This window comes from Aedes albopictus, chromosome 3, assembly GCF_035046485.1.
Source record: "Aedes albopictus strain Foshan chromosome 3, AalbF5, whole genome shotgun sequence".
NCBI classification, from domain to species: Eukaryota; Metazoa; Arthropoda; class Insecta; order Diptera; family Culicidae; genus Aedes; species Aedes albopictus.
This window is the reverse complement of record NC_085138.1, coordinates 260043756-260056581: the sequence shown is the minus strand read 5'-3', so window position 1 is coordinate 260056581 and position 12826 is coordinate 260043756. Positions and strand designations below refer to the sequence as shown.

At 41.1% G+C, this 12826-nt stretch overlaps 2 protein-coding genes and 1 non-coding gene across 6 annotated transcripts in view; 1 reads left to right on the top strand and 2 right to left on the bottom strand.

Moving 5' to 3' along the window:
* The window catches only part of LOC109424496 (synaptojanin-1), a 26264-nt gene extending 17687 nt beyond the window's left edge, over window positions 1-8577 (top strand). For all 4 annotated transcript variants that reach the window (XM_062860437.1, XM_062860438.1, XM_029877355.2 and 1 more), the window contains exons 3-7: window positions 3473-4909; window positions 4976-5158; window positions 5221-5332; window positions 5538-7089; window positions 7269-8577. In XM_062860437.1, coding sequence (XP_062716421.1) covers window positions 3473-4909; window positions 4976-5158; window positions 5221-5332; window positions 5538-7089; window positions 7269-7544 — 3560 coding nt within the window. In that variant the 3' untranslated portion in view covers window positions 7545-8577. The remainder of the gene's footprint in view (window positions 1-3472; window positions 4910-4975; window positions 5159-5220; window positions 5333-5537; window positions 7090-7268) is intronic.
* On the bottom strand, window positions 8378-12826 carry LOC109422400 (gastrula zinc finger protein XlCGF52.1). The gene is made up of 3 exons (XM_019697182.3): window positions 12690-12826; window positions 11889-12626; window positions 8378-8998 (listed from the first exon to the last, which is right to left on the bottom strand). The coding sequence occupies exons 2-3, from the start codon at window positions 12596-12598 to the stop codon at window positions 8566-8568; spliced, it is 1143 nt and encodes a 380-aa protein (XP_019552727.3). The 5' UTR covers window positions 12599-12626; window positions 12690-12826; the 3' UTR covers window positions 8378-8565.
* Window positions 11405-11506, bottom strand: LOC115254394 (U6atac minor spliceosomal RNA). The gene has a single exon (XR_003891832.2). It is a non-coding gene; the product is annotated as a U6atac minor spliceosomal RNA (small nuclear RNA).

The following is a 12826-nucleotide window of genomic DNA, read 5'->3' as shown; positions in this document are numbered from 1 at the left end:
TCAGACAAGATTCGGATGGTTTATATTCGATGCAGCTTCCTTCAAAATCAAAACAATGTGAATGACGATTATCCCAAAACAGGATGATTTTCATTACTTTTTGAGAAGGAAATTAATGAATGATATTCATTTCTTTCTCGATTTAATTTGATGTGGGTTTGTTTTCAGTAAAAATTTGAACTGAATGAAAATAAAACTTCAATAAAGATACCCAAATATTGAACCATTTCATCAATTATTTATTCAAACTACATATATTTAAATTTATTACATAAAATTCATATTTATTTGGATCCGGCGTGAGTGCGAGGCAAAAATCGAAGCAAAATATCATGAAAATTAATAAGAATTTATCAATTGGCCATGTTTAAAGTTCCTTTAATGAACAAACAAACAACATATATGCCATTCTTACCTTTTGTGTTGTACACAATAAGAATATTTTCCGTTCCGATCTGAACCTCTGAAACACAACTGGCTAGCAAAACTTCTACTTCACCATACTGATTCAAACGAATGACAGATGTCGAACCGAGTGTCAAACTGGAACTGGATGATTTTCTATATAGGACACAGCCGGACATACTTTCAGTTGGTTTTGAGATGATAATCAATCTCAGCACACCCTAAGTAGAAAATCATTCATTGATTGTGTCAATTTTTATACAATAACAGGATGATTTTAATTCAGTAGGATGTAGTAAAATCATTCTGCATTCATTTAAAATTCGGATTCTGCGATTTTGAATCGTAATGAATGAAAAATCATTCTTTAAACGGCGGGGGTTTTCGTTCAGTGTACCAGAGCTATGTTGGAATGTGGGACACTGCTTCCAGATTGTTTCCTCACCATTGTATTATTCAAAAACGATATAACATACAAACTGAAAATATATCGAAGCGTTCCTATACCAGAAAATACCTCTTGTTTTTTTTTTCTACGCAACTATTTGAGGAAAAAGGAAGTAAATAAGGATTAGGATGGAAATAGGAACAGGTAGGGAAATAGGGAAAAATACCCTGGAAGAGGGTACTAACGCATAAGCGCATAAGCGTACCACAATCGGTTCAAACAGCGCCCTCAAAAGGGCACTGTAATAAGCATAAAGCGAAAGAGACGCTATAGCTCTTTACCACAGTTGATTAAGAACAACAGAATATCTTAAAGATCTTAAAGAGTCAGTTTCACTTAATAAGTGTTTGCCAAATACTCGGAAACGCAGTTGCGCTTCCTACATTACTACAAATCTAGTATGGTATGTGGGGGCAAGATGGGTCAGGGGGCAAGATGGGTCAGTACCGTTTTCAATCGCACAATATAAGTTTTGAATCTTTCAATAATTTTCCCAGATGAACGACGGGGATACACAAAAAAGTGGTATATTGTTTTGAAAATTCTATACGTTCCTCACACAGAAAAAAATAAAATATTTTTTCGTTTAACTCCTTATGCTATACATTCCATATGACTACGTGTATTGTGTAGACGGGGCAAGATGGGTCACCCTAATTTTTCGGTATGTTTGCATAGTTTTTGAAAATGTTTTATTTTTCATGGAAAGGCTATTCTGTGACCTACATTATCGAAGCGATGAGAGCACTGAAAATTTGAGAACATATTTTTTAAATTTTCCTTCAAAAAATATAGGTTTTCAAAGTCCGTTTATGGCTACCCGAACAAAAATCTTCTAGTTCTGAGAATAATCTACCGATGTGTTTCAACACTTTCTTCATGTAATCTGTACGTCTATGAAGCATAGATGTATAGAGAAAAACTAGAAGATATAGTATTTTTTGTTGGAGGAAAATCGAGTTTTCTTATAGCTGACCCATCTTGCCCCCGTTAAAATGAGGTGGGGCAAGATGGGTCATGTTTTGAAAATTGTTTGTCAAGACGCAGGTTTCAAACTTTATAACCTTTTTATACTCTTATATCATAGCTGACTAGTGTATCTGAGAGTCGTGGTAGAATACAGAGAAATGCGATTTATATTCAGAAAGTTGTAGGGATCCATTTCTTAGGTGACCCATCCTGCCCCCACTTACCATACTACACCGAACGTGCCCCATTGTAAGATCACTTGTAGCGAGGAGAATTTTGGCCCAATTCACCAAAAGTGAAAACAACGAGGTGTGTGTTGATGTGCGGTTCACAGGATTTCCCTCTAGTAGGCCGAGTACCCGTAGCCGATAAGTGCAAGCAAGTGCTTCTTGTTTGAGATGAGTGTGTAATGGAGCAACGTCAAAGAGAACTTCGAGCGCTACCGTGCGAGTTGAAGAAACACTCTAGACATCGCCTTAAGCACATCCTTTGGAGATGGCCTGAATTAGATTGGATCGTTCTCACTTCGCCACCATACCGGACATCCATAGGCCAATTTTAGTCGATCAACAGTTGTGTAAATCCATTTGATATATTTGGGTTTAAGACCCCAAGTGATACTAAAGGTTCGCCCTCATTTCCCGAAGGCCATGCAAGCTTTCTTGATTCTGAACTCAATGTGAGGTGTCCAGGAAAGTTTGGAATCAAGAATAACTCCTACGTACTTTACCGGTTCAGTCACATCGATTTCAGAATCAAAGAGACGCAAAGGTCGAACGCCATTACAGTGTCGCCTTTACGTAAAAAGAACAATATATGTTTTACTCGGATTAACCGAAAGGCCATATTGGCGACACAAATCCTCAATTACCTGAAGGGCGTTTTGCACATACCAACTAATAATGTTAGGTAGTTGTCGGCAAAACCATATGTAGAAAAACCGCTGTTATTGAGTTGTCTCAATAGCGTATCTGCTATAACATTCCACAAAAGTGGTGACAAGCCTCCTCCTTGGGGGCATCCACAAACATTCAAATTCCTAATCGCTGCTAGAGGCAATGTCAAGAAGAAATATCGGTTTTTAAGCATTTCGTAAACCCAATTAGAAATCATTGGAGATATACTGTGACTCTGTGCGGCTTCCAATATGGCATCGAAAGGCACGTTGTCAAAGGCACCGTCGATATCTAAGAAAACACCCGAACTAGATTGCTTTTGAGCGAATGCTTCCTTGATATCGTTAACCCTTATGTGGTCGACAGGGTACCCGGGTACCCAGCACCCATTTAAATTACACGGTGTAGAAAAAAGCAAAAAGTTTTAAGACACATCGGTTAACAACTTTGTGTAAAGCGTAACAGTAGACTTACCAGATTAGTAGGCATATTGGTTCACATGCAGAGACACGTTAACAAGAAAAACATCACGAATGTGATGATCCACAATGCGTTCTAAGCATTTCAGAATAAAAAAGGTGCTTGAAAAATTTATTGGTGACCGATTTATTGAATATCAACTATTTTAAGGGCACATTTTTTTTCGAACAAATGTGATTGCCGTCTTGCATTAAGGTTTTTCTAAGAGCTTTGGCTAATTAAAAAATAAAATAAGTATATAGATGTTTTACGTTCCTCCTTTTCTCCCCAACAGCTGCCCAGGAAACGGAAATCGTCCGCAAACAGTACACCAAGGTGCTGGACGCTTACGGATGTCTCGGCGTACTGCAGCTAAATGCAGGCGACAGCTCTCTACTCTACCTGGTGATGGTCACCGGGTGTTTTTCGGTTGGGAAAATCCTGGACAATGAAGTGTTTCGCATCACCCAGACGCAGTTTGTCTCGCTGCAGTACCAACCGACAAACGAGGATCGAATCTCAGAAATCCGTAAGGTGCTCAACTCGGGCACGTTCTACTTCTCGTTCACGAATCAAGCGGCCAGCAATAGCGTGCAGCTGGCAAGTGGGGGATTCAATTTCGACATCACACTGTCGGCACAAAGGCGCCGGAGGACCACCGAGACGGATAATCGGTTCTTCTGGAACCGGATGTTGTTCATTCATATGTTAAGGTTCGGAGTTGAGTGCAATTTTTGGCTGCTGAAAGCAATGTGTGGATCGGTAGAAATCCGGACGGTTTACGCCGGAAGTAAGCAGGCCAGGGCGGCCATTATATCTAGGTTGAGCTGTGAGCGTGCGGGAACACGCTTTAACGTTAGGGGAACAAACGACGAGGGCTGTGTGGCCAATTTTGTCGAAACAGAGCAATGTATTTATCTCGACAATGAGGTATCTTCGTACATTCAGTCCAGAGGAAGTGTCCCTCTGTTTTGGGAGCAACCTGGTGTGCAGGTGGGTTCCCACAAAGTTAAACTTTCGCGAGGCTTTGAAGCTTCGAGGGCGGCTTTCGATCGTCACATGACGACCATGAAAGCTCGGTATGGCAAACAAGCAATAATAAATCTGCTCGGAACTAGTCTGATTGGCAGCAAGGAAGGCGAAGCCATGTTAAGCAACGAATTTCAGCGACATCATAGGGAATCTAATCACATGGATGTGCCACATATAGTATTTGACTATCACCAGGAATGCAGAGGAGGCAACACTAGCGCTTTGTCAAAATTGAAGGCCAAAATTGATGCCATGTGCTCCGATTATGGCCTGTTCCATGCCATAGGGGATAGCGTGTTCCGAGAACAGAAGGGAACCATCCGAACCAACTGCTTGGATTGCCTGGATCGTACCAACTGCGTGCAAACCTATATTGGTTTGGAGATATTGAACGAGCAAATATCGCAAATGTCCGCCCTGTCGGACAAAAAGCAGCAGATCGCCTCTCGGTTCGAGGAAATTTTCCGACAGATGTGGATCAACAACGGTAACGAAGTGAGCAAAATCTACGCGGGAACCGGTGCCATACAGGGCGGTTCGAAGCTGATGGACGGAGCACGTTCGGCGGCTAGAACCATCCAAAACAATCTACTGGATAGTTCCAAACAGGAGGCAATCGACGTTTTGCTCGTGGGTTCTACTTTGAGCTCGGAGTTGGCAGACCGTGCCAGGATCTTGCTTCCGTCAAATATGCTGCATGGTGAGTTGGGGATGGGATCAAATCGTTTGTATCGTTTCGATACTGAAATTGTTGTTTTTTTTGCAGCCCCGACACCAGTCTTGCGAGAGATGTGCCGTCGATACGAAGAGTTTGTAAATCCCTTGGATTTACGCATTGCATGCGGCACGTACAACGTCAACGGTGGAAAGCATTTTCGCAGTGTTGCCTATAAAGACGTGTCCCTTGCTGATTGGTTGCTCGATTGCCATCGGCTGGCTCGATCAAAATGTAACTATTGGTTGGGTTGTGTATAGAAGAAAATTCAACTATAATTCTGATATTTTTTTCAGCTTTGGTTGATGTCACTCATCCGGAGGATAGTAATGATCCACCGATCGATATATTTGCCATAGGTTTTCAAGAAATTGTGGATCTGAATGCGTCCAACATTGTTGCAGCAAGGTAAGTCATTCAGTTTCACCATTAGGCTCATGCTTGTTTTCCAGAAAATTATATATTTATCCATTTAACAACGTATGTCAATAAAATTGAAGAAAAAATATGTAATTATCACATTTTAATTAAGAAAAAATCTTAAAAATTTCCTATACCAAATGTCCCATTCCCCTAAAACGCCTTATGTTTAATGATTTATTGTTTTTTACAGTTCCGACAATGCAAAAGCATGGGCCGAAGAGCTGCAGAAAGTCATTAGCCGCGATGAGGAATATGTCCTGCTAACCTACCAGCAACTGGTGGGCGTATGCTTGTACATCTACATTCGACCGCAGCACGCTCAGTACATCCGCGATGTGGCGATCGATTGCGTGAAGACGGGTCTTGGTGGTGCAACGGGAAACAAGGGAGCTGCGGCCATCCGGTTCGTAATCCACGGAACGTCCATCTGTTTCGTTTGTGCTCATTTTGCTGCAGGTCAGTCGCAGGTGGCCGAACGGAATGCGGATTACGCGGAAATCACACGGAAAATCGCGTTTCCCATGGGTCGTTCGTTGAAGTCGCATGATTACATCTTCTGGTGCGGTGACTTCAACTACCGGATCGATATGGAAAAGGACGAATTGAAGGACTTGTTGAAACAGGGTGACATCGGTTCGGTGCTGCAGTACGATCAGCTGAGGATTCAGCAGAACACAGGCAGTGTGTTCAATGATTTCTTTGAGGGTGAAATCTCGTTCCCTCCGACGTATAAGTATGATTTGTTCAGTGAGGATTATGATACCAGTGAGAAGTGCCGTGCGCCAGCGTGGACAGATCGAGTACTGTGGCGACGCCGTAAGCAGAGTCCGGATGCTGATAAGCATCCAAACTGGAACCCTGGTACTTTGGTGCACTACGGTCGAGCGGAACTGAAACAGAGTGATCACCGGCCTGTGATTGCAATTATTGATATCGAAATATGCAACATCGATCAGCAACGAAGATCGCAAGTTTTCAGCGATGTTATCCGAGACTTGGGACCACCGGACGGCACTATTTTGATTCAAGCCACAAATGTACCCAACAGTGCAGATTCCGGAGATGAGGATGAAGGTAGCATTTACGACGAAAACTTAATGAGCGCGTTGATCCAGGAGCTGACACAGATTGGTGAAGTAACTCTGGTGCGATTCGTTGGAGATACCATGTGGGTTACGTTCCGTGATGGTCAGTCTGCTTTGACCGCTGCTCAAAAGCAGTTTGTGCAAATCTGTGGAGTTAACTTAGCCATCAAACTGAAAACCGAAAACTGGATCCAGCGAGTAGAACGAGAAATTCTCCTCTGCACACCCAACACAGTATCTTTCTGCGACAGTCAAATAGGCGATTACAACAGTCTCGGTATTCCTGAAGTTCCATCCCGTCCCAAAAGTCCTCCAAATCTACAGCAAGCACCTCTCCGGCCGGCACCTCCCAGCAGGCCGCCTCTACCGAAATCACCCCAAGCGTCTCCCAAACATCAACCTCATCATCATCACCATCCGAAGGCCGGCGTCATCAGCTTGGGCGCTGAAGTGCTGATGGCTTCAAAACTGCACCAGAAACCGGCTGTTCCTCCGTCGCCGCTGGTGCCCACCTCAGCAACAACGAAAACCACTCCTCCCATCGAAGAGTATGCCAGTTCTAGTCCGATTCTTGGCTCTCCGGCGCATGGGTCGTCGCAGGCGAGTACCCCTCCCCAGGACACCGGAGCGATCTACGAGGAAATCAGTGACGACATTGTAAGTACCGCTTATCTATACTGCCCCCACTCGCATATTGCTGGGTTTCTTATTAATATGGGACTGTTTTGCGAGTGGGGCAGTGTACACTGCATGCAGAATTACTACGTGGGGTGAAAGCTCCGGTTTTGGCCCAGTTATCGCGTTGATTTAAGTTTAATTTAACTACTCTATTTTAGGCCATACCCGAACCACGGGGCCCCCCACCTCCTCCGCCACGCTGTGACGTGTACGACCTGGACGTGGTGAGCAACAATAAATCCAACAAATCTTCTCCTCCCGGAACCTCCGGTGGCAGTTCCGGAGCCGGATCGCCTCAATCGTCCTCAGCTCCAACACAGGCTCCCCCCAAGACAAATCCACCCCCGTTGCCAGTGCGCCGAGGAGTACCTCCTCCGATACCAAATCGAAGTGGCGGCGCGCCTCCGCTACCGGCGCGACCCAACAATTCCTAATCAGCGCGCAGAGCATCCAAAATATCCAAAGTTTATATTTAAATAATCAACCAACCAACCAGTCAATAATCACCTAACTGCAGACTAATGCCGGAAAAAAGTTCTACCTACTTATAACACTGTCAAAGATTTAATCATCCATAGCTACTCACGTAGGAACAGCAACTCAAAATACTATGACTACAACTGCTAGTAGGTAATTTCCGAGTTGAGACTAAACTTAGACGTAAATATCTAATGGTATTCACTTGACTGTGCATGTTGTATTGGATAGTTTAGCATCAAAAGAAGATATTTACCTAGCGAAACTTAACACATTCCACGGTTTATAGTTGTATATTTGTATTATTTGTTAAGTGTTCAACCGACATCAGCTGCAATTGTTTTGTATACTTGAATAGGGGCAGCTTGATTTGTATATTTTGTGTATTTATTTCAATTGACCGGGTCAAAAAGTTTATGAATGGAATGTGGTTAAAATGCTCACGCTTTGCATTATATAAGAAAAAATCAACACGAAACGATTCCTTATCGAGTACCAATTGTGATGTATTGCAAAAGTTTATAAGTTACGTCTACTAAGTGTTAATTATGCATCAAATTATTACACGGTCAGCACTATGTTTGCACAGCTGCTAATTTCGCTTTTCCCATTGAATTTGACTAAAACGCAATTGACAATCCGTTAAGTGTTTGGTCAAACCCAATTGAGAAAAGTAGAAATTCAGCTCGAAAGTTCATTTTTGTGTGGTGCCGTGTTATTGTTATTCGACTGCTGTTCCCCAAACGGAATTCCCAAAATCGATGGAAGACAACACAATACAATAGCTATATCAGCGCGAAACAAAGAACGTTTTATTGCATTATTTATTATGTATAAACGCAAAACTGGAAAGAGCATTACCTAAAACCTAGTGAAAAATCATAGCAATGCCAGTATGCGGCCGTTGTAGCACCATAGAAGAGAATTAATACCAATTATATATCATCCGTTATAGAAAACAGCAGAAATACAATCTATTCAAAATAGCAATTCCTCTTCTATGATTTCTTCGTCCACTACTGTTGTCGTAAAACTGTTGGCCTCAACTATTTCGCCTTTACTGCTGGCATCATCCTCATACCTTTCGGCGTTGCCGTCACTTCCCACTGCATGATGCTGCGCGTGGTGATCCCGGAGAGCAAATTCCCGCCCATAGTGAGCTCCACAGATATCACAGCCATAGCTGAGTTTGTTGTTCGGAGCCTGGTGAATCAGCATGTGTTTCCGAACGGCGTACAGCGATCCAAATGGGCGGTTACATTCCGCACAGGAGAACGGTTTGGTATGGCTTTTGGTATGACCATTCAGTTGGACGGCAGTGTTGAACGATTTCGCACAGAAGGAACATTTGTAGCCGCGATCGTTTGAGTGAATTTTCAGGTGATGGTCGTATGCCGACTGAAACTTGAATCTGAAATGTAAAATGAAAATGGAAACTTACTTTATTTTGTTTGAAAAAAAATTAACAAATTTAAATTGTTCAATAGTTTTTTATATTTGAGGGGGTCAGAAGCAGAGGGGTGTAAGTGACCAAAACCTGATTTTGAGATAATGGACGTAAACTTTGACATCTTATAAAAAAATCATCAACAATCGAAAAAGTTCGGAATCGCTTCGAATATGCTACTATCAAGTAACTCCACCATTGGAGATGCACAGAAACATTATATACGTTGTTTTTCTTCGAATATGAAAATTAGATTTTTTTATTAATGGCACTTACACCCCTTTACCACTAAACTACTGACTTACACCCCTTTACCGCCAAACAAATCCTCAATAATAGTTGCACCTCTATATGTAGACTCAAATATTACTATGCAAAAAGTTTCCCAAAATTGAAAATATAATGTTGTTGTAAGTTAACGATACAGCAAGATGACTTCAAAACAATATTATTTGTTCCGTATTGAAAATATAGGTAAAAAAAAAAGGTTAAATTGGAAAAGCTTATAAAGTCTACTTTGATAATAAAGGTCTAACTCGATGTAACCCTGATATGACAAAAAGGCCACCTCGTATAATTTTTTGTTTGTTTGTAATGTAAACTAAAAATACATTTCAAACTGATTTAATTAAAAATGTAAAACTAAGGAAAATGTGTACTACTAACACATGTTTTATTTTTTATGGACAAGGCTGCTGGAGTATCAAGCTGGCCGCCACAATGGCCGTCTTTCATTCTTCTCGATTTTCTTGAGCAGTAATCAAGGAATCCATCGAACAAGTTGATTGGAAATTGTTTCTTGCTGCTTGATTATTTAGTGAACGCTGAATAGCATTTTCAGACTAAAGCTAACACTGGTATCTATAAGCTTGTGCTTGAGAAAATACTTTTTTTTGACAAATGACCGCTGGTAATCTTCACCTTAAGCCAAGAAATGAGTCAATTTTTAAAACTGTTTTTACTTATTCGTTCATTTGGAAGCCTCGTTGTTTCATTTGGAAATAATCATGTCAGATGTAACGAATGACACAAAAGTGTACCAGACAGTGTTCCTCTTTTCAACCCGATAGTTTTTAAATTAGGTATCAGGTGTTGATTTGTGTATCGAGTCCTGAAGATGGTCCAACAGCCGGAACAAAATGTGGGCGATAATAAGTAGTTAATCAACATAATTTGTTAGACTGCAAACCAAATTTTTCCAAGAAATCTTCTTTGAAAACTTCAACGAATTTGGCGATTTTACGCGCACCTATTCATCATACCAAAAATTAAACTGAACGTTCAAGACTTGAACCAGATCTGATGTAATCACGTACTTTCATTGAAGTATACTGAGTACATGAATCCATAAAGCACATCCTGCGTAATATTTTTGTATGTATGCATTCGCATGTTGTCAAAATAACAGGAGCCATTTCTCCTGTTTGTATTACTTTGATGTTTGATTACTATTGATAAAAAAAATATGAAGAAAAACTAAATAACACAATACTTGTGAATCACATCTATCTAATTACTGACGAAAATTCGGCACCAACATTTCAAAAGGGCGTAACTGCATTTTGAAACAAACCCCTCTTTCACATCTGTAGATCGTATTTCAATGCCGCCATGCAAATCACCGCCAGTATAGGAAAGAAGAGCAATTTCTCTGTCTAGTAATGTTTGTGAATTCCGTGGGAAACTTAAAATATGACCCACAGATATGAAAGAGTGGTTTGTTTCAAAATGCAGTTACGCCCTTTTGAAATGTTGGTGCCGAATTATGATGTATTGTGATTTTCCATTGCTCACCCGCGAAGAACTGTTGTTTTCTTCGAAGAACTTGTGTGCTGGAAATTGAACTAAAAGCCAAAATATTTAAACCATTACTGCCAACAAGTACTTGGAAGTATAAATAACTAATTGAAACTAAGTAAAGTTATTACTTTGCAAACTACCTTCGGCACGTGCTGTGGTCCCATAACATGAAACATGATTCAAAGTATATACAAAGGGATCATATATAAACATCGACTCGTGATAAAGTATAATATGTTGATTTTTAAGAAATAATATTAATATAATATTGCACTTACACCCCTTTGCCTCCAAACAAATCTCATCCATGGTTAAGCGTCATTTTTTCGTTCCATGTGAAAACATGCTAAAACATTTTTAAAAATTAGGGGTCTTCGGCAACAAACAAAGATGATCTCGTAGAATCACGTAGGATATGTATCTCAATTTTGAATTTTTGGTCACTTACACCCCTCTGCCTCTAACCCCCTCATTTATTTTCAAATTGTTTGTTCCAATTATTGTACCCGATAAGAGGTCTCGGACAACAATGAAAAAAAATGTAATTATGTGCATCGGCCTTATAAACAAAAAAAAAATCGACTAGGGCCGGAAATTTTGTGCCTCTCCAGCCCCATGTGTGTTCCATCCTTGTCAAGGGGAGTGCTAACCTGCTCTCCTTTCAAAAGACACAATCGCGAATCAAAAATCCCGAGTATAAATATGCGTTCAGTTGAAAAATGGTTCTAGCGACGCACAGAATGCCATCGAGCAGGCGAGCGACCCTATCCAACTGACAGCATTTTATTTTTAGCCTGGAGGGGCACGCTAAAATAATTTCAACAAATTGTATATAATGTTACTCGTTTCGGTTGCATTGCATTCACATTGTACTGCATTTTGAATGAATTGCAACAAAAAACTGCTTCAAACCTCTAAACTACATAGGCGATTTACCATATTGCAAAACAGGATATCATTGATCAGCGGGGTAACATTGATCGGCTTGACACTATAAAGTATATATACATATCTACCTTTTTATGTATATTGTTGTGCTTGTGCATGAACTTACCTCTTTTTGCAGTGAGGACAGACGTAGGGTCGCGTATCGTCATGGGTGCGTTTATGAATCGTCAAGCAACTGGACACCCGGAATCGCTTGCCACACAAGTCACACGCGTACGGTTTCTCTCCGGTGTGGATACGTTCGTGTTTCACCTTCTCGTACGGTCGTTTGAATGGCTTTCCACAGTATTGACACGGATAGCCGGCGGGCCGCTTCTCGCGATATTGCTGCTCCTCCGCAATGTCCTCTGTTACCGTGGTGATGCCTTCATGGGCACTCAGATGAAGCTGCAAGTGCTCGGCGCTATCAAAGCTGCGATTGCATATCGAGCAAACACTTTCAGTACTGTTTCCAGGCGTGTCGTTTATCCTGACATCGTGTATTCTCATGTGCATTTTCAAACTTCTTGCACTTTTCAACACAGTGGAGCAAATGTTGCATTTGGTGGTGTCCGACAGATCGTTGGCGGGTGAGTGATAACCACTGCTCACCACAATTTCTTCAAAACCATAGCTACATGCAACATCCTCTTCCGCTTCCACCTCTACTTCCTCGTTTTCATGATAATCACGAATATGGTCCTCAACGGAAAAGAACGTCATATCACAGCATTTGCAGTTATATTCCATGGAAACAATTGCTTCATCTTCCAGTTGCATTGAACTCTGCTCAATGTGATCAAAATCAATAACGATGTCATCTATGTGCTGCTCCATTGCTTAGTGGGTTTTTTTTCCTAACTACCTGCAAAATTGAGTATCAGTTATATCAATGTTGCCTTCAGCTGTTTTATTGAAATCAATATACTTGTCTTTGATTACATATCACGTGTAGCAGTTCGGTGCACTTTAATTTTTGAAATCTAGTGAATTTCACGGCTTTGATTTGAAAAACATCGGAATCAACTTCACTCTGATGGAGACGAGCAGCCAAGCGAGTCTCAA